The 20,640-nt window shown below is 44.4% G+C and overlaps 2 protein-coding genes across 10 annotated transcripts in view; both read left to right on the top strand.

Moving 5' to 3' along the window:
* The window catches only part of vps13c (vacuolar protein sorting 13 homolog C), a 61,232-nt gene extending 47,844 nt beyond the window's left edge, over window positions 1-13,388 (top strand). For 2 of the 3 annotated variants that reach the window (XM_030377388.1, XM_030377389.1), the window contains 20 exons: window positions 48-174; window positions 803-1,038; window positions 1,445-1,589; window positions 2,044-2,184; window positions 2,364-2,445; window positions 3,034-3,103; window positions 3,367-3,478; window positions 4,049-4,162; window positions 4,289-4,422; window positions 4,589-4,670; window positions 4,783-4,896; window positions 5,113-5,188; window positions 5,776-5,939; window positions 6,066-6,111; window positions 6,540-6,663; window positions 8,956-9,070; window positions 11,250-11,341; window positions 11,641-11,764; window positions 12,051-12,134; window positions 12,276-13,388. In XM_030377388.1, the coding sequence (XP_030233248.1) occupies window positions 48-174; window positions 803-1,038; window positions 1,445-1,589; window positions 2,044-2,184; window positions 2,364-2,445; window positions 3,034-3,103; window positions 3,367-3,478; window positions 4,049-4,162; window positions 4,289-4,422; window positions 4,589-4,670; window positions 4,783-4,896; window positions 5,113-5,188; window positions 5,776-5,939; window positions 6,066-6,111; window positions 6,540-6,663; window positions 8,956-9,070; window positions 11,250-11,341; window positions 11,641-11,764; window positions 12,051-12,134; window positions 12,276-12,377 (2,284 nt within the window). In that variant the 3' untranslated portion in view covers window positions 12,378-13,388. Of the gene's footprint in view, window positions 1-47; window positions 175-802; window positions 1,039-1,444; window positions 1,590-2,043; window positions 2,185-2,363; window positions 2,446-3,033; window positions 3,104-3,366; window positions 3,479-4,048; window positions 4,163-4,288; window positions 4,423-4,588; window positions 4,671-4,782; window positions 4,897-5,112; window positions 5,189-5,775; window positions 5,940-6,065; window positions 6,112-6,539; window positions 6,664-8,955; window positions 9,071-9,447; window positions 10,898-11,249; window positions 11,342-11,640; window positions 11,765-12,050; window positions 12,135-12,275 lie in introns of those variants that run through there. The other variant, XM_030377390.1, reaches the window with a different exon arrangement.
* A 600-nt stretch (window positions 13,389-13,988) lies between these two features.
* The window catches only part of eprs1 (glutamyl-prolyl-tRNA synthetase 1), a 30,250-nt gene continuing 23,598 nt past the window's right edge, over window positions 13,989-20,640 (top strand). For all 7 annotated transcript variants that reach the window (XM_030377391.1, XM_030377398.1, XM_030377397.1 and 4 more), the window contains exons 1-12: window positions 13,989-14,120; window positions 14,856-14,940; window positions 15,201-15,300; window positions 16,029-16,185; window positions 16,275-16,411; window positions 16,810-16,904; window positions 17,271-17,397; window positions 17,672-17,864; window positions 18,040-18,211; window positions 19,052-19,285; window positions 19,988-20,072; window positions 20,161-20,220. In XM_030377391.1, coding sequence (XP_030233251.1) covers window positions 14,078-14,120; window positions 14,856-14,940; window positions 15,201-15,300; window positions 16,029-16,185; window positions 16,275-16,411; window positions 16,810-16,904; window positions 17,271-17,397; window positions 17,672-17,864; window positions 18,040-18,211; window positions 19,052-19,285; window positions 19,988-20,072; window positions 20,161-20,220 — 1,488 coding nt within the window. In that variant the 5' untranslated portion in view covers window positions 13,989-14,077. The remainder of the gene's footprint in view (window positions 14,121-14,855; window positions 14,941-15,200; window positions 15,301-16,028; window positions 16,186-16,274; window positions 16,412-16,809; window positions 16,905-17,270; window positions 17,398-17,671; window positions 17,865-18,039; window positions 18,212-19,051; window positions 19,286-19,987; window positions 20,073-20,160; window positions 20,221-20,640) is intronic.

The raw sequence follows: 20,640 nt of genomic DNA, 5'->3' as shown, positions 1-20,640 counted from the left end.
ATTGGCTTATGATGCTCCACTAACTTCTCTATTCCCCCCCTCCACAGTGGGCAGTCCGCGGTACGGGAACTGAAGCCCGGCAAGGCCCAGCGCTTCGCCTGGGACGACCCAGCGGGCGTCCGCAAGCTGAGCTGGAGCTGCCTGGAGCACTCTGGAGAGCTGGACCTGGTCAAGGTGAGGCCCGCTCACACTGAGACGGGACGGCTCATTTCTGACCAAAAATGGCATCTCTAGCCTTATTGCTTTGGGGAATTCATCTTGCATTTCAATACCTGGTGCGTGAAATACAACCCTTTTCAATGCCCTGGAAACGTATAATACAAACTGCAGCCCTGAAAAGGCTTTTGAAAGCCTCTGGATGGGGAGGAAGTGACAGCTACACATTGTTTAACTTGATACGTTTTTTGATGTTTATCATAAAGTGTCGACGATTATGACGAGTCAGACAGGCCCCGCCCTCGGGAGAGGAAGGATTCCGGCCTGAATAAAATTAACTAGGAGGATGATGGTCAGACTATCAGTCCATATTGGTTCCTCTACCCATGATCCTCCTCCTCCTCCTCCTCCCCCTCCTCCTCCCTCCTCCTCCTCCTCCTCCTCCTCCTCCCCCTCCTCCTCCTCCTCCTCCTCTTCCTCCTCCTCCTCCTCCTCCTCCTCCTCCTCCTCCTCCTCCCCCTCCTCCTCCTCCTCCTCCTCCTCCTCCTCCTCCTCCTCCTTCTCCTCCCCCTCCTCCTCCTCCTCCTCCTCCTCCTCCTCCTCCTCCTCCTCCTCCTCCTCCTCCTCTTCCTCCCCCTCTCTCCAGGACGAGTGCGGTCAGTTCACGTACGACCGCCTCTCCCAGGCCCACTGGGTCTCCTTCCTGGACGGGCGCCAGCGCGTGCTGCTGTTCACGGAGGACGTTGCCGTGGTGACCAAGGCGCGGCAGGCGGAGGAGCTGGAGCAGTTTGAGCAGGAGGTGAACGTGTCCCTGCAGAACCTGGGCTTCTCGCTGGTCAACAACGCCAGCCGGCAGGAGATCGCCTACGTCGGAATCACCAGGTGAGCGGGTGGCTTTCAACACCCCTCATTCTGACAGTGACTCACCCATAGTCCTCGTTTCAGTATGCATGGACGGATGTCCACCGTAACGACACGCACACACACACACACACACACACACACACACACACACACACACACACACACACACACACACACACACACACACACACAAACAGACCTAAGCGCACACACACACACTACATGTGTGTGTATTGATATTTGATTCTTACTGTTCTAATATCTATAATTTAAATGTATTTAAATGCATTAGTTATAATCATTTATTCTTATTGGTTCGGAGAGCACCAAATCAAGCTTAGCCATAGCTGTGTAGCGACCAAAGAGCGCTTTAAATGGGGAAACACTCGACTTGACTGATGACAAGATGGCGGGTTGTGTGCAGCTCCGGCGTGGTATGGGAGATGAAGCCAAAGAACCGCTGGAAGCCGTTCAACCAGAAGAACATCAACCTTCTGGAGAAGGCCTACCAGAGCCACGTGGCAGGGAAGAAGGAGGCGGTCTGGGTCAAACTGGAGTCCAACATAGAGGTGAGAGAAGCCCAACACAACCCAGAATTGTTTTGTTCTGCCTTAGATTGCATACCCGTAGGGTTGTGCAATTATTCACATTTCATCACAATATCTATTTTATTCATTCAATGTTTTATAGAAATTGCTGGATACATATTTGTACATTATTGTTGATTTGAAAATTTTCTATTTGAAGATTTTTTGTATTTTTTTGAAGGGAAATTTCGAAGTTCTCAGTTACAAAGGTTTTTTTTGAAGAGAGATGCAGAATACATGCTCAGGTTCAATCGTGATTTCAAACTCAAAAATAAACGTTAGAATAATCGTGATTTCAATATTGACCGAAATAATCGTGATTATGAGTCTTTCCATAATTGAGCAGCCCTACATACCGGTGCGAACTACGGCCTCTCTAGGCTCTATCCACTGTCAATTGATTGGATGATTGCGTTGGGATCTGGTTGGCCGGCAGGTGAACTTTGGAAAGATCCCCATGGTGATGCGCGCGCCCTTTTCCTGTGCTGTGAGGCGGAACTTCCTGTCCGGGATACAGGTGGAGTTCAAACAGTCGCCGCACCAGAGAAGCCTTCGAGCACAGCTCCACTGGTTGCAGGTTAGACACACACACACACACACACACAAACATGGAAAACACAAGTCTACAAACACACCCACACACGCCATCAGTTAAGTGTAATTTTTTTTAACAGTTAGACATCCAACTAACTAGTAATTAAGTAACATATGTATTATTGTATAAGTATAAGTAACATATTTTTGCTCATGTTGTAGGTGGACAACCAGCTTCCTGGTGCAATATTCCCCATCGTCTTCCATCCTGTCCCTCCTCCAAAGTCAATCGCTTTGGATTCAGGTTATAAAGACACCACGTACCCTTGAACCCCTCCCCATTCATCACCTCCCTCACCCTCCCCTCACCTTGCCCTCACTCCAACTTCCATCACCCATATCCTAGTCCAGATCTCTTCCTTCTCACTCTCGTCCCTCACCCTCCCTCCCCTTCATTCCAACTTCCATCTCCCGTAGCTTAGTTCAGATCTTGTCCTTCTCTCCCTCGTTCCTCACCCTAAGCTGCACTCCATCTTCCATCTGCCAGTCTTGATCTTCTCCTTCTCTCCCTCTTTCCTCACCCTAACCTGGCCTTCACTCTTACTTCCATCTGCCAGTCCTGTTCTCTCCTTCTCTCCCTCTTTCCTCACCCTTCTCTCACTCATATCCCAGGCCTGATCTTCTATTTCTCTCTCTCTTTCCTCACCCTCCCTCCCCTCACTCCAGCTTCCATATCCCAGTCCTGATCTTCTCTCACTCTTCCCCCTCTGATTCTTGGGATCGTCACCACTGTTAAAAAGAAATAATTCTGCTGTGTATCAACCAGAAATGTTGACAATAATCATAACGTATCATGAATAATAATATGGTTGTAATTGTGTTATTCAAACAGAACCAAAGCCATTCATTGATGTTTCCATCATCACACGGTTCAACGAACACAGTCATGTCATGCAGTTCAAGTAAGCTTTCCTGTTTATTCAAAAATGGAAAAATGGAGTAAATCTTACTGCAAATATTTAATTAACTCCTGCATACACAACAAGCATACCATTTACTTTCCTCCGGTTTCCTAATAAGTGATAGTAATAACTATTATGATTAAATTATAAACAAGCTGAGCATCTTGTGTGTGTGTGTGTGTCTGTGTGTGTGTGTGTGTGTGTGTGTGTGTGTGTGTGTGTGTGTGTGTGTGTGTGTGTGTCTGTGTGTCTGTGTGGTGCAGGTACTTCATGGCTCTGGTGCAGGAGATGGCTGTGAAGATAGACCAGGATTTCCTGGCTGCCATAGTGGCTCTCTTCACCCCCGCCACGGACGGGCGAGCTGACAGTCAGAAGGTAGGATATGTACCCTGGATAAATAGACAGCATACTGTACACTGGAACTATAGAGCTGTCTTGAAGTATAAGAGCCCCCTGTTTCAGCTCGATTCGAGCACCATCAGTAAAACTAGAGTTTTCTCGCGCATGTTCCGCACGCTTAAGCTCTAGTTGTAATCAAACCCATAGCAATAATGTGGAAACCCCAGTCGTTAAATGGAACAAATTTCTGAGCGCATAATATAATTAATAAAACCTTTTTGCCTATAATCTTATATTCAGTGAATGTATAACATTTGTTCGCCACAAATTACTCTTGTGTGACTTAATTTGTACTGCATTAGTTGCACATATAATTAATTAGTTGGACATACAACTCTTGCAGTACAAATTAGTACATACATTTGTTTGCGTCTTGTAATATCATCATCATTTTTTCCCGCTCGGCGCATTTCATGGCCTTGGGGCGCTTCTGCTGGAGAAAAATAAGTGTGTGTGTGTGTGTGTGTGTGTGTGTGTGTGTGTGTGTGTGTGTGTGTGTGTGTGTGTGTGTGTGTGTGTGTGTGTGTGTGTGTGTGTGTCCCACAGACCAAACTCATCCAGAGGGATCTGGACTCCCTACAGGCTGAGCTGATGGAGGCTTCGATGACGGACACGTCAGGACTCAACTTCTTTGAGCACTTCCACATCTCCCCCATTAAGGTAAACACACACACACACACACACACACACACACACACACACACACACACACACACACACACACACACACACACACACACACACACACACACACCAGATCTCAAATATCCTCCTCTGGGCCTGCAGCTCCACCTGAGCCTCTCTCTGGGCTCCGGCGGGGACGAGTCGGGCCGGCAGAACATGGTGGCCATCCAGTCGCTCAACCTGCTGCTGAAGAGCATCGGCGCCACGCTCACCGACGTGGACGACCTCATATTCAAGTGAGTCTTGAATATGAATATGAATATACGTCTGAATGTTTGAATCGGGCTAGCGGGTGTTGCTAGTGCTTCTATGTTTGCCTTTAAAAAGCACTCAAGGGGGCTCCTCCCTTTCTGTCTCCCCCCCCCCCCCCCCCCCCCCCTGTCGTGGTCCTCTCTCTTACAGGCTGGCCTTCTTTGAGGTCCGCTACCAGTTCTACCACAGGGATAAGCTGATGTGGGCGGTGATCCGCCATTACAGCGAACAGGTGATTCACCGCACTAAGATCATCATCATCCTAACATCTCTTAGAAGCACTGACAGCTCTTGATGTGCACAGACCAGTGCTGCAGTGTTCATATTTGTGTTATCTCTTGCAGTTCCTGAAGCAGATGTACGTTCTGGTCCTGGGTCTGGATGTCTTGGGGAATCCGTTTGGGATGATCCGAGGCCTGTCCGAAGGAGTAGAGGCCTTCTTCTATGAGCCTTTCCAGGTAAGCCCCACAGATTTACACACAGTTACTGCAGTGGGCGGCTTCCTTTGGATATGTATGGACCATGGAATTAGTGGTAACTGTGTGTGTCTGTGTGTGTGTGTGTGTGTGTGTGTGTGTGTGTGTGTGTGTGTGTGTGTGTGTGTGTGTGTGTGTGTGTGTGTGTGTGTCTGTGTGTGTGTGTGTGCGCGCGTGCGTGGCCGTGCTCGTCCCCAGGGTGCGGTGCAGGGTCCTGAGGAGTTTGCGGAGGGCTTTGTGATCGGAGTGCGCAGTCTGCTGGGTCACACCGTCGGTAAGCCTCTGGTCGAGGCGGGCACGTTTCACCCAACCCTCTGACATTCACAGGCACACGGGAACACTCAATTCAGCAATACGACTATGGTTCTTATTAGGGCTGTCGCTGGACCATTTAGATCATATTCAATCCATAACATGCTGCTATATTGATTAAATCAATATTTGCTGGGGAAAAAAAGTGATAAATTACCTTATGGTGGCAGACTGATAAAGCATGAGAAATTACAAAAGGTGACTTTTGAAGTCAATATACTGATTTATCTCCATATTTTCCATATATATAGATATGTTTGCTCCATATAGGATTAAAGACGATGTGTAATATTGCACCTGGAAGCTGGTTTTCTACCTACAATATGAGCAAGATGCTAATTGGGTTTACCTTTGTAACATTGTCAGCCCTTGTTATTGTCATACTACTTTAACCTCACACACAGAGGATATTTGAAGATGTTCATATCCACTATTTTCAAAAAGTAATATTATGTTATTCATAATATCTATTAAAATACAAAAATCAGTAATGTTAGTTTATATGTTAGGTTACACCTTAATAACGGTACCATCCTGTCGGCCCACTAGGGGGCGCTGCTGGCATGGTGTCCAGGATCACCGGCTCGGTGGGGAAAGGCCTGGCAGCCATCACCATGGACAAGGAGTACCAGCAAAAACGCAGGGAGGAGATGAACCGGCCGCCCAAGGACTTCGGCGAGAGCCTGGCCAAGGGAGGCAAGGGCTTCCTGAAGGTAGCATGGCTTCCCTTCACCACTCACCCGCTGTTTACGAATGGGCCTACTCGTCGATAGCACCCAGGGACGTTGATGCTTCCGCCTGCTTGATGGTAAACTGCTGGTTCTCTGCTGTCTCCACAGGGGGTGGTAGGAGGAGTGACGGGCATCGTCACCAAACCGGTGGAGGGTAGGTGTCAGCGGCACACTCACTTAAACACAACTAGGAGTCCTGTCCATCGTCCTGGCCTTTTACACCACACGTGGTGTGGTGTGGTGTGACATTTGTGTGTGTTTTTTGAACGATAAGTAGGGGCGGCAATAGCTCAGGAGGTAGAGCGGGTTGGCTGGAGGTTGCTAGTTCGATCCCCGGCTCCTCCTAGCTGAGTGTCGAGGTGTCCCTGAGCAACCTAACCTTAACTGCTCCCGACGAGCTGGCTGTCGCCTTGCATGGTTGACTCCGCCGTGAATGTTAGACAATATTGTAAAGTGCTTTGGATAAAAGTGCTACATAAATGCAGGCCATTTACGACTCTGTGTGATTTACAACTCAAAGTATATAATTGCATGATGTAGTGTAAGATGTCCTAAGAATGTCTAATTCGATCCCATTTGCAGGGGCTATGAAGGAGGGTGCTGCTGGCTTCTTCAAAGGCATCGGGAAGGGGCTGGTGGGCGTGGTTGCCAGGCCGACGGGGGGCATCGTTGACATGGCCAGCAGCACTTTCCAGGGAATCCAGAGGTAGGAACTCAAACACAATTCTCCTCATTAGAAAGCTAAATATATTCTTTCATGTTCAGTATTTTTCGAGCTATTTTTCCATAGTGTTGTGTATGTGGATTTATTTAAAGCCATCCTCGCATTAACATTGATGTTTGCACCATAGATTAGTTATTCTTTACAGTGTTTTAGTTATTCAGTGGGTTTTTCTTGTGTTATTTTTCACTGTTTTTGTCTATCTTTACAAGGTGTCTGTTGTCTTTGTACGTCTGCCGTAACCATGCCTTGTCCTATCTGTGCAGACTTATGTCACTAACTTTGGCATTCTCTGCTCTCACTTTTGCTTTCATAAGTTAATGTCTCCAAAAGTTTTCTTTTTTTTTTGTTGTTGTATTCTTGTGTGAGTATTTGCAATGTGCTTCAATGATGTTCGCATTCTTCGTGCTCTGGATTGACATGAAAGCTGCACTCCTTGCACGTTTATCAGCTCTAGAAGTTAAATAACAACAAAGCACTTCAAGGAGGGCTTGTGTGTCCCTGTATTGCTTCGAGCTAGTGCTCCATAAACATTCATAGGGATACTTTAAAACACAGCAGTAACTCTGTAAAAACAGAAGTCCAGTGTAAAAAGGCGTGCAGCTTCAGTTCTCGAAACTCTTCCGACCCCTGTTTTGCTTTGATACACCTGTGCATGTCATCTCACACATACACAGTTGGCAGAGAGCCAGGTAAGTGCACGGGCATTGTGTGGGCATTGAATCCCAGTCATACATCGTTGTGTATTGCTATGCTCTATCATGCACACAAGCTAAAACGCCCCGGAGAAGCATTGACAGTTATGCTTGACCTTGTATCCATCTCTCATAATAACCCTGCTGCTGACCACTCCCAGCTCTTAGCATCGTGAGATGGAGGCAGCCTGCCTCCAGGAGAGACCAGACAGGGCCTGGCCTTCTCGACATGCGTGTCGTTATATCAGCCTCCTTGTTTAGAACCAGGACGTGTCACTTGGTGTCTGGCGTGAATAATTGATCCTTGCACTTGCAGGAAAGATACCTAGACACCTAGTTAGCACTAGCTAGTTATTTGTTTCTACAAATACATTTCAATACATTTCTCACAAACTCAGTTTAATTTGTCTTGCAGAAGTAATACTTAAGATTGTATTTGAAAAATGAGGTTACGAGAACTCATTTTGTTTTGCAATTTGTCATACTTGTTATATCTTTAACATCCCAGTGTGGAGCAATATCATAATAAATGTCTAAAAACTCATATTGTAGCCATAACACCCAGCCTTAGGTAGATGGACGAACTAATGGGTCTATGCTTTGTCTTTAGTGAACATGGTGCAATTCTGAAGCCATCAGATATTATGTGAATCACTCGGTCCGTTGAACTTTGCTCAGGGCATCATGAACCAATCAGCACGTCTCCCCCCCCCCCCGCGCATTCCCAAATTATTTCAAGAACTGATTTCTCAGTCTCTCCCAGTGATATTTGTCCATGAAAAGCCCAGCCACTCACTCACTCCACAATACTAAAGCTCCATCTTCCATTAAATACTCACCCTTCACAAAGCCTAACGACTCGCACAGTTCTAGATAACCTGCTCAAATTATTGTTCCATGCCTCCAACATAGAGGTAATGCAAGGTGAGCTATTCTTACAAAAGCACTTTTCACTGCTATACTGCCCGTCCTCCCTTGAATGATGCAGCATTAGCACAGTCTTGGATTGGAATCATTTTTTTCTTTATTTTATTTATCACACCGTCGAGGCTCTGGGCACAACCTCTTAAAAAAGCATAAGTTCCAGGATCTAACTAAATGGCATTCTAGATGTTCATTTGATTTCATGTGTCGGACTTGCTTGTTAAACCCAAACCAACTTCACATCAGTTGTTCTCTGATATCCGATTGGCTGTCCCAGAACATAGAGCTATAGCAATGCACCAACACAGGAGAGTTGAATGCACAAAGTTCTTCATCTACTTCGATTTAATTCCGACGTTTTTGCATAACCTGCTTTGCATAACGGTTTTCAGCGTGAAGGGCATATATTTGGTCCTAAACTAATTTCAGCAGCTGCATTGATTTAACCAGGATGTTCTCTTCTGTAGTCTTTAGACCTTACAATTGAGTCCATTCACTTTACTTAATTGTTGGACAATAGAAAGCAGTAGAAGCCACACATGACAGGGCTGCCATGTTAGCTGATGGCGTTTAGGTTCTATGTTGATAAGAGGCTGGAGTATAGAAGTTGATTTTGTGTGTGTGGTCTTTGTGTGTGTCTTTGCGTGTGCTCCATCAGGGTTGCCGAGTCGACTGAGGAGGTGACCAAGCTGCGGCCGGTGCGGCTCATCAGGGAAGACGGGATCATCAGACCTTACAACCACAGCGAGGCCCAGGGTCTGGACCTCTTCCAGGTACGTTTGCCCTGTGCTCCTTCGGCACGGCCGCCCTCAACCGCCTTCAACTGAAGACATGGTCGACGCCCTGTAGCGTATTCATTCAGCCTCGTGTTTCATTTGGAATTTAAAATAGGATACTGCTACGAATGCATTTCAAACAGATGGACTAGAGTTTGGAAACATCTAGGGCTTAAGTGAAGGGAAATAAAAAATAATAAAACAAACAACAACTAGGAAACTGAAAATAGGCAAAAGGGAAAGCTAATTTCCTAACAAATCTTGGAATGTCAGGTATTTTCTATCTCTGCTTGCTCTCAGCTTGTTGTGTTGCTTTCCTGTGTTTCCTGATCTAACCCCGTCCTTTGTTCCTTCTCTCTTTGCTTTTCACGCAGCCTGAGGAGGAATAGACACTCGTAGAGTTGTTGCTTTTTTAAAGTGCTTTTAAAGCTTTGAAAGACCAGCTAGATACAACATGTGCTCTTTGTGCTCATTTATTTGTTTTGAATGTAGCATGCAGACGTCGGAACCGATAGTAAATACTTTGCTAATCTTTTACTTACTCCTTCACTTGGGACTGCTGCATGCCAAAGTATTCTCTCTCCCTAACTTATTTTCTGAATCATTTTCACCTTTGCTTTCAACTTTTTTGTATTTTTTTAATATATATATTTTCGGAAACACTGGTAAAGAAGTGTAGCTTATTACAAGAGTTTATGATTTGTTTCTCCATGAAGTGACATGCCTTGAATAAAATACTTTCTAAGCATGGACCTGTGCAGTCTTTCTGTAGACTTGAACCAATATTTCTGTAAAAGATCAGCTCAAAACACTGCTAAATCCTTTCCGTCATTTGTCCTAAACCATGATAGTGAAACTACGCTCTATAACAACCATTGTTGCTAAAGAGCCAGTGAACCCGCCGGTTTCAGCTAGAATTCAAAAACTCTGAGATGAAAAAACAAAAATGCATTTTAGGTTGTGAGTTTTAGGAAAGACGGGGGCACGTTATTCCCATGGTTACAACCCACGCCAACTTGTCCTACTTATCCATTACCTTGTTGAGTTAAGCGTGAAAGGCCACATAAAGGTGTCTGCTATGCATAACCCTCCCTCAGACACCGACATTGAAAGATTTGCTGCTCAGACAGAGCTTTATCATCCACACACACCAAGATGCCGTTGACACCCTTGGTTGTAACGTCTAAAGTCTTAGTTATGGTTGGATGTTGGCGCAACGCAAGGGGGATACAGACCCATTACGTCCTTGCGTACCTTCCTTGCATCCACCGCAGGAGCCTGACGTACGCCTCCCGTAATCGTTTACCTTGCGTCGAGGCGACGCAGCAGCAAGGGCTGTGATTGGTCCGCTCACCTAGCCTGACGCAGAAGCAAAACAGGTTCATGACTGCGTTGAAATGACTGCGTGGTCATTGCGTTACTTTGACGTCCGACAATAACCAAGCCTTAAGTGCCTCAAAAAGGCTCTCAGACGTCACAAAGGGAATGCCAGTAAGCGATAAAATGGGGTAGATTACTGTGTTGACGATCATATAAGACAAATTACCATGTTTAAAACAAATAAAAATATGGTTTTGGGTTCACTGGCTCTTTAATAGCATGACAACAGTCAATCAGATTTCATTCCAACAAGGGCAGGGTGTAGTGATGCAGATGACGTATATACATGTATATTAATGAACCCTTAAGTTGCCTTCAAGCTTATCAGTGTAAATATACACACTGGCTTACTGTACTGGCAAGACAGAGTCCCTCGTTTTGTGACATTTGTAACTTCAGTTTGTGTTCAAATATAATATTCAATAAATATAAAAGAAAGACATATTTATTTTGATCCATTTTGTCTCCGTTGTGTACTCTGTGTAACTAATATGTCTGACTAATTCGTCTTTAAGTGTGGTAATGAGTAAAGTACTTGCATAGTTGGATTGGAGGGGTTCTCCGTTTCAACTTCCTTCATCATCCAACCCTTCTTATAGAACCAAATGTGTATCCAGTGTGGCCAAGGCCCTCAAACGCATTCTATGAGACCTCTAGCCAGAAATAATGAGCCAAAAATGAACAGAATTGAACAATTTCCACACTGATATCTTCAGTATTATCTCTCCCATATTAACCAAAGAGAACCGCATTGTGAGATTGTTCCTTGTAATGGTCTGTGTACCTGTGTGTTCAGAAATCAGAGATCAAACAGCTAGAAGGAGAGGTGTTCAGAGATCACTGTCTCTACCCTGGAAACAGGAAGACCAACATCATCGTCACAAACAGGTACACACCCGTCCGGACCCGTCCTCCAGCAGCATTGGACTCACCGTATTATCATTAGATAGTTAAGCACAATGTGCGGGCACCCTATTGTATTTTGGGGTTCTATTATTATTCCCCCATATTCTCTGCAAAACAGATACCGAATCAGTTATTTTACAATTTGTACAATGCATTATTCTTCATATATTTAATAATTTATAATATCAATTGATATTAATAATAATTATAATAATATTATTATTATTATTATTACCAGTATTATTAACTTCCGCTTATTCCATTCTCCCTTATGCAACCAGGAGGCTGATGTGTGTGAGGGAGATTGACTTTGTAGGACATTTCAACAAGGACTGGGAGTACTTGTTTGAGAACTTCAACAGGCCTCCTGTGGTGGCCGGGACAACACTGCAACTCTACTGCAAGGTACAAAGGAACTGACCCCATGATCTGAATGAGGAACAACACACACACACACACACACACACACACACGTGCAAAAATAAACATTGAAACAGGATTTCATGTTTTAGTGTTTGAGACTTGAGTATTTCCTACCTCTACAGCACGCATGAAAATTTCCACCCAGCAGAACTTGTTCTGAACTTGCAAATCCAATAGAAATGTTGAATCCTTGTATTATAAATTAATCTACTCTTTTGCATTACTTTGACTTGTCGTTAGTAAAGGCGTTGGTATTTCTTTAATCCAGGAGCAAAATAAGATGATGCTCTCCAGGAAAAGTGGACAGGATCCTGTGAGGGTAGTGGAGCTCAAGGACCAGAACACAGCCAAGGTACTGCATCCACACCTCCACACAAATGTAGCATCAGAGAGACACCACGTTGTCATACCTTTTTCCATTTGTTTGCATTTCTGTGTGTGTGCATGTAGTAAATGGTATTCTATTTACCTGGCGCTGCGATGTGTTCCACAGAGATTGCAGGCATCCATAGAACAAGCCCAGGTGGCCTGTCAACAGTACAAGATGGTGAGGCAGAAGTCTCAGCGCTTCCTTAAACCGTCCAACAAACCCTGAGTGGTCCTTTTGCACTGCAGTCAGGGGGTATGACGTCCATAGATAGGCCCTCACTCATTGAACGTGACATTCAGTAGTCATTGTTAAACAAACACACACAGAGCGCCTTGAGGACCAGAGTTACCAAAAATGTATCGCACCATAATTGGGATAAGTTTAAGTTTACGTGTATAATTTGTTAGAACATGGCACTGAACTGTGTGTGTTCAGTGCAGACAATTATTTTCTCAGAACAAACCTTTAACGTGACAACATTTAAACTTCAGTGTTGGCCATTGACATACACTGGGGCAACCAATAGTTTGCAAATTTAAGGTTATTGATGCTGATCTGTAATCGATAACGGATATCAAGCCTATACCAATGAATTTAGATTTTTTTATTTTGCTATATACTGAACAGATTCCTATTTTCTTGTAATGTATGGCAGATAATGCACTATGACATTTCTTTTGCAAGAGTCAATTATTGATTTAGATTGATAATCAGACTAATGATGATAGAAATAATGTGCACATGTTTCCGTCAACACAAAAAGATGAAGCCTTGCATGCACTATAAAGCAAATTCTATATGAAAAATAAATTTGCTCTTAGCAAGGTGCTGTCTTTTGCTATGCACACATTTAATAAAATAAATCCGAGCAAATTTCAATCATTAAATATAATAAGAGGAAACAAATATGTAACCAAATAATATCTAATCCGAACTTTATACAAAATATTTGAATCTCAAATAACCCCTACTCTATTGCAGTGGCCAATAACAATAACAATGACATTTTACCATTTTGTTTACAGAATGGAGATTTTTACTACCTTATTTTGCCTACCTAAATTAAACACCTTCAGCGTAGGCCTATATTTTTTTTTTCCCAGTATAAAGAAATCTGTAACATTCTCGATCCCGAATTAACTTGCCGGTATGCGGGTCACATATGTATTTTTTTTTTGTTCCATATGTTTGTACCTCTTGTATGCATCCTTTAACATTAAACAAGGTTTGACACAGCTTTTGTAAATGTTTGTTTTCTGTTGCATAGTATCAACTAGAATATATAACACCTCAATCGGCCTAGCTTCTCACTCTTCAAATTCGTATTATTATTTTCAAAATTGGGTGATTCCACTGTAACGTCACCAATATTAAACATTTTAGATTTAAGAATAGTCTTTCCTCTTAAACTCTCTGCTTGGTGAAGACGCTTTGTCAATCCTTTTCACAATCCGAAGCAGAAAGCGGTGCGTGTCCTCAGAGCGTCTTTTTCCGAGCGCCTGCGGCTTTTGACCAATCAGTAAAGAGCGCCTGTGGACTCATAAGCAACTAGCTCAGCGCCAGGTATTTCAGCAGTTGGACATGTATGTGCTGTTGCCGTTCAAGTTCAGCCAATAAAAGGTTATGAAAAATGTCCAACGAACATTTAATTTCATTTATTCGTTTATCGCTAAAAATAACTCCTCAAGTAGCCTACACAGACCGTACATGCCATGGTGTCATTGTCACGGACCCTGATCCCAAACAATGCTGAAGCGAAACCAGCGGGCTTTTGCGTTATTTCTCTTTGCGAAGGATTCATACTATAAACCCCCAAGAGGGGGCGATGGAGGGCAGAATTTAAACCTTGACGAGTGAAGAAGGGTTGTCCGAAACCGTCGGTCCCGTCACTCAATTGTCCCAGCGAGCAACTGGAAGTGCAGAGCATGGCTTTAAACCTCACCATCAATCCCAGCAACCCGCCTCTGGGTGAGTGTCTGTGTCTGGCCCATGTCTGATATGATGCCACATGTAGTGCTAAGGGTTATGCTGGTGCAGTTTGCTGTTTGAGTATTACAAGGGGACCGGTTAGCTTGCCAGCCATGCACTAAACATGCCTGTCGTCGTGGCATATCAACCACAACAAGTGACGGGTGTAATTCTAGCTGGATAATAAACGAATACTATCCAACCTCGTACATTTGTCTTCGTCTCTGCACTGTTATTTATCTTAATGTATATTATGGTGTTTTATAAAGTGCCAAGCCAGTGTTTGTGTAAATGCTATGCTGGTAGCGCGTAAAAGTGCGACACCTAGTGTCTCTATTGAGTATTGCTGGCTGACGCAAGCATCAGAAAACTACGGGGCCATGAGATAACGTTCCTATCCTCATGTAATAAATGCATAACTTATTACTGCAATGGTCACATGTCGACCACCTAATGTATAAGTTATAATGTCATGTTAATGTGCAGGGCTAGGGTTCATAACATACATTGCATAACGGGCTTGATCCTGCACGCCGAGCCACCAATCTGGTTTGTGAAGTTGTATAATAGGTTACATGCCATCAGTTTAACGTTTACTGTCACAACACCGAGGGCAATACACTCAGTTGGGTGTCTTGGGCACATAGCATGCACAATGACAATATAGGCTCTTAAAGAATATCAGTAGTTTACATTTGGACTAATAATGTATTTTTTTCATGTGTATTTTCTTAGGGGCATTGTTGGCAGCAGAGCATGTAAAAGGGAGCGTGAATTTGTCAGTAGAAGAGGGCAAGGACACAAAGCTTCATGTGTCTGAGTAAGTGTTTTCATCCCCAGGTCCTAAAAATACTTTTCTATCCCTATATGTCAGTGACCATATGAATCATATATATTCAGAAACAACAGTCATAAAACTTCCCATCTTCAGAAAATGGACCTGATACTGCATACCTACCTTGTTCATTATACCTACATCCGGTACATAAATCGACCTTTTAGCTTTGTATTGTACCAGCTAGTCTATATAGGGTTTTAGAGATACATCAACTGGTGTGTGTCCTCTGCTCTCCTGTCTAGTACGGTCCAGTTCAGTGATGTGAACTCCATCACACGCTACCTGGCCAGGGTGGCCCCTGCCATGGGCCTTTATGGAGCCAATATGATGGAGCAGACAGAGGTGAGGGGCCCATGAGTGACCACCACTGTCAAAGTGTGCAAGACACGAGAAACGATTGTATCCAAAAATAATGTTGATTTAGTGTGAGCAAGTAAAGCTAGTTTCTCGACTATTTATTGTGGGATTGTACCACCATGCTCTCTCTCAGCTCCACCATGTAACGTTTCAAAATAGGGCTGTCACAACCAGGTTTAAGAACATGTTTTATTCGAGTAACTAACAAGTATTTGCTTAACAACAATATCACGAGAAAGTGCTGTCTGGAGGAATCCATTTATGAGCTGTAGGGTTGGCTTAGCTCATGAGGTAGAGCGGGTTGACTTGTAAGCAGAAGTTTGCTATTTCGATCCCCGGCTCCTCCTGGTGTCGAGGTGCCCTAAGACCCCCTCGGGCAGCATCAAGTAGTAGACAGGCAGGTTTTGACCAGTACTTGTCGTTAAAGTGCTGCTGTATGGCTAATCAAGAGCATGCAAAGAAAAGACACAGAAGTGTGTTTACCATAACAGATAACCTTTCTATTAGTAAGTTCTTTCCGCGGTTGTGATTAAATTGTTTATAATAAATATATTTAAAAATACAAAGAACTGTAATTATCGGTTGTTATTGGCCATGAGAAGCAGAAAGTTATTGATAAAAATCATTCCATATATTCCGAAAATACCATATATATGCATCGCTAGTGGAAAACAGTTTTTCCGAACTGTGTGGTCTGTCCCCGGGCTCTGCAGGTGGACCACTGGCTGGAGTTCAGCTCTCGCCGTCTGTGTAGTCAGAAAGGCCTGGCCCTGGCTCTGGGGGAGCTGGAGAAGGCTCTGTCCCTCAGGACCTTCTTGGTGGGTCATGCCTTGACCCTGGCCGACCTCTGCGTGTGGGCTGCACTCAAAGGTCCGTCACTCTGTCCAGAAGGATCACCAGTGCCAGATGCACAGCCTCAGGATCCTCACGTGCGGTGTTCTCTCCCCCCGTCCCTCCAGGGAACACAGAGTGGTCCGGCCAGGCCAACGCCTTCTCCCACGTCAACCGCTGGTTCTCCTTCCTGGGCGCCCAGGGGCTCTTTGTGGATGTGGGCAAGAAATGGGCCAATAGCAAAGCTCCACCTCGCAAAGCCAACGTAAGACAACCAATGACCTGGAGTTGGGATCATAATAAGCTTGTTTGTGTAAAATTCTTACTGCAGCATGAATGCGATAACGCTGTAAACCTTGCATAGAACAGCGGATATTTAACATTTCTAGCATTGTATGGATACTTAATACATAGCTAGCACTGTATGTATAATAATAGAATATATCTAATATAATATAATAATGTATAATGCTAGCTAGCAGTAAGTCATCAAAATAAGTGTCTATTGATGCTGAAGTGACTTGTCGGCAGACGAAGCAATATGAACGAAGCAACAAGGTCCTATGACTCCAGCCTTCACCCATTCTTCATCTTCCTCCGGTCCTAACCCTAACCCTGATTGAATTTTCTTCTTCCCTTGTGCTGCTTGCCTCTCCACGATAGTCTGAGGAGAAGAAGCAAGATCTGGGGAAGTTTGTGGAGTTGCCGGGCGCGGAGATGGGCAAGGTGGTGGTCCGCTTCCCCCCCGAGGCCAGCGGGTGAGCTCCAATACATCCACCCAAGGTTTAGGAGCTGTACAGTTACGTTGTGTTGCAGTTACATGCATTCCAGTATGGCATGTAGTTCTGCATTGACAACCAAATCACCAGATAATCATTGTAGTGTCACTCCTTTTTATTTATTATTTTCTGTGAGTGTAACACTTCTTGGAGTAAGTCTATAATATAGCAATGTTTTTATAATTTATACACAACTAAAGTTTGCATTTTAGACTCAAAGCCTTAAACCTTGTAAATAATAAAACAATTATTATTACCAATTATTAATCGTATTTAACCAACTCATTATTATTATTAATGAGTTCCTCTCTGGCTCTAACGGTCATGATGTCCCTCTCTCATCAGGTACCTGCACATCGGCCACGCCAAGGCAGCCCTCCTCAACCAGCACTACCAGGTCACCTTCAAAGGCAAACTCATCATGCGCTTCGATGACACCAACCCAGAGAAGGAGAAGGAGGACTTTGAGAAGGTCAGATAGACTACGGTGACCTAGGGCTCCTCGGTTATGGAAACAGTTTACTTTTTAGTTTGAAAACATGATGCATTTATTCAGCATTTCTTTCCGAAAATGTTCAAATCTAAAATAATGAAGAATAAGGAATTTCTGAATAAGGAAAAATAATAAAGGTTTCAACTCGATTTATATTATTTGTAATATAAGTGCACAGCCTTCCTGTGACCTGTTTTACCCCTGTAGTATCTGTGCTTCACGCTGCTCTCTCTCTGGGGCTTTTCTCCACCAGGTGATCCTGGAGGACGTGGCCATGCTGCAGATCACCCCGGACCAGTTCACCTACACCAGCGACCACTTCCCCGTCATCCTGAAGATGGGCGAGCAGCTGCTGACCGAGGGCAAGGCCTACATCGACAACACGCCGCCAGAGCAGATGAAGCTGGAGCGCGAGCAGCGCACAGAGTCTGCGAACCGCAGCAACTGTGAGTAGGGCAGAACGCTGAACCGGGTTCAAACGGACATCTGCAAATCGCAAAGGCTGCGATCAATAAAAAAAATAAGATCTTTATTTTTTCCTGAATTTGTTAGTGTTATTATTTTTCTTAAAAAAAAAAAAAATCAATTTTAATAAGTTGTGTGCTCTGTCCCCTCGTCCAGCGGTGGAGAAGAACTTGAAGATGTGGGCCGAGATGAAGGCGGGGTCGGAGGCCGGGCAGTGCTGCTGCATGAGGGCCAAGATCGACATGGCCTCCAACAACGGGTGTCTGAGGGACCCCACCCTCTTCCGCTGCAAGAACGCGGCCCATCCCCGCACAGGCACCACATACAGGTACCTTCACGTTATCCAACCCCCTGTTTTAGGGCCTCTGAACACCGCTCCAAGCTATTTTAAAAGGCATTTACGATGTAGAAGTGCAGTTTCTTGTATTTGATATTCTTGCATATACTGAATGCTATGTCTCATATTTGCAATGGATGTACTGAGACCGGTCACAACCCACCCTTGTGTAAAGTCTCCCAAAATGTGAGGGTCTAGCCCTAGATTGCGCCACAACACATATCATAGCAGTTATTCTATTTGAAGGGGCTTGTTAGGGGTCACCTGGAGACTAAAATAATATTGAACATCGATGGCTGGTCCCCTTTCTAAGGGTGTGAAGCATTTATGGTGATATGTGCTGCATTATGGCGGGGAGGACAAAACTTCCAATCCAATAACTAGTGGTGCACGGATCAGGGTTGATCCGTGATCCGTACAGATCAACCCTCGCGGTTCAGACCGCACGTGATCCGTGGATTGGCCGACGATGCAATGTTGTTCGCGTGATCGGCGCATGTTTAATAGGCTACTGAACAATAAGCGGCACAGAATGCCGAGCGAAGGAGTTGGAGAAGCCTCCTGCATCATTGTAATCACCTGTATGGGAGCACTTTGGCTTCCCTGTGCACTATAATAAAAATTCAATGGCCGGCACTGTGGCACCAGGATAGATGGATGTTGATAATAAAACAAAAAAGGCAAATGAAAGCTAAGTCACATTTGTCTTATCTTTTTTTGTTGTTTTTGTTGATCCGAACCGTAACTAAAAAACCGTGACACGATCCAAACCGTGTTTTGTGATCCGTAACCCGTTCCGCTCCTACCAATAACTCAAACCTCCGCTTCCAGGGTGTACCCGACCTACGACTTTGCCTGCCCCATCGTGGACAGCCTTGAGGGGGTGACCCACGCCCTGAGGACCACCGAGTACCACGACCGCGACGACCAGTTCTACTGGGTGATCGACGCGCTGCGCCTCCGCAAGCCCTACATCTGGGAGTACGCCCGGCTCAACCTCAACAACACGGTGCTGTCCAAGAGGAAGCTCACCTGGTTCGTGGACCAGGGCTACGTGGACGGATGGTGAGTCACGCACACCTCCTACATGGCTCATAGACGATAACACCAGATATGTATTAACAACGGCTGGGAAACTATTACAATTTCTAATCGCGATTAATCCCATGGTATTGGTGAGTTACCTCGCGATTTATCAGACATTTTAAATAATATTCTAAATATACTCTAATTCAAGTTAAATGAGATTATCAAATGGAATTCCGCACTAATTAATACCAAATGTACGTGATAAGCAAAAACTAGATTAATAGATCTTGAGGGAGTTCGATTGACTCACTCAGTGTTGGTTGAATATGAATTTTGCAGAAAACAGATTTGGGAATTGTTACTTATTACAATTGTAAACCAACCATTGCTACAAGTGTAGTTAAATTAAAATAAGTTGCACAACAGATTTTGGAATTGTAAACAGGCTGTCTCTTACTGCGATTGTAATCAGGCAGTCACTTATTGCAAGTTTAGTTGAATGTAAAGAAAGACAAAAATATCTATAAATGAATTCAGAACTTGCGTTGTTATCACACAAATTTTAACAGCCCCAGTATTAACATGATTACGCAGACGTGTTTTAGTATTTCAAATGCATTGAGTGACAGGCCTGTCTTGATTGTCAAACGAGATCAATTGTTGATTTCAGTTAAATTGGGATCTCTGTCTCTGGTCTTACGCCCTGTCCTCCGTCTCTCTCCCCCTGGCCACCTGCAGGGACGACCCACGCTTCCCCACGGTCAGAGGAGTGCTGAGGAGGGGTATGACGGTGGAGGGCCTCAAGCAGTTCATCGCAGCCCAGGTAAACCCGCCTTCCAAGGGTCTCGTTGTCCCTTTTTCTTTTGGTTAATTGGTGACGAGTTAAACTGGTTTGTCTTCTGCGATAATAGGGTGGATCCAGATCCGTAGTGAACATGGAGTGGGACAAAATCTGGGCCTTCAACAAAAAGGTATGGTTAATGTATTTTTCTATTGTATTTTTATGTTCATCTGGGTGAAGCTCATATGGATGGTCTGGTCTTTTTCTGGTACAAGTCTAGTCTATTGAGTACTAGACTTTCCATATGGGCTTCACAAGCCTGGGAACCGACCAAAAATACGAGCTCAAATTGTATGAGTCTGGCTAGCCCCCTGCTTCAGACTGGGGTCCCAGTTGGACTTCACGTGGATTTCTCAAACGTTGCGATGCTCTGATTGTTGATCTATTCAATTGAATCCAGAGGCATTTCAGTCTGCGCCAATTTGGGCTGTCAATGTCAATCTAGGGTTGGACGGTACTTGTTAGTAGGGGTGGAAAAATAATAGATTCTTCGATGCATCGCGATTCTCTCTAGAACGATTCCGTCTTGATGCAGATAAATTAATAATCT

This window comes from Gadus morhua, chromosome 14 (assembly GCF_902167405.1).
Source record: "Gadus morhua chromosome 14, gadMor3.0, whole genome shotgun sequence".
Lineage (NCBI taxonomy): Eukaryota > Metazoa > Chordata > Actinopteri > Gadiformes > Gadidae > Gadus > Gadus morhua.
Note: the sequence above shows the minus strand (reverse complement) of the source record. Positions and strands in the feature narration are given on the sequence as shown.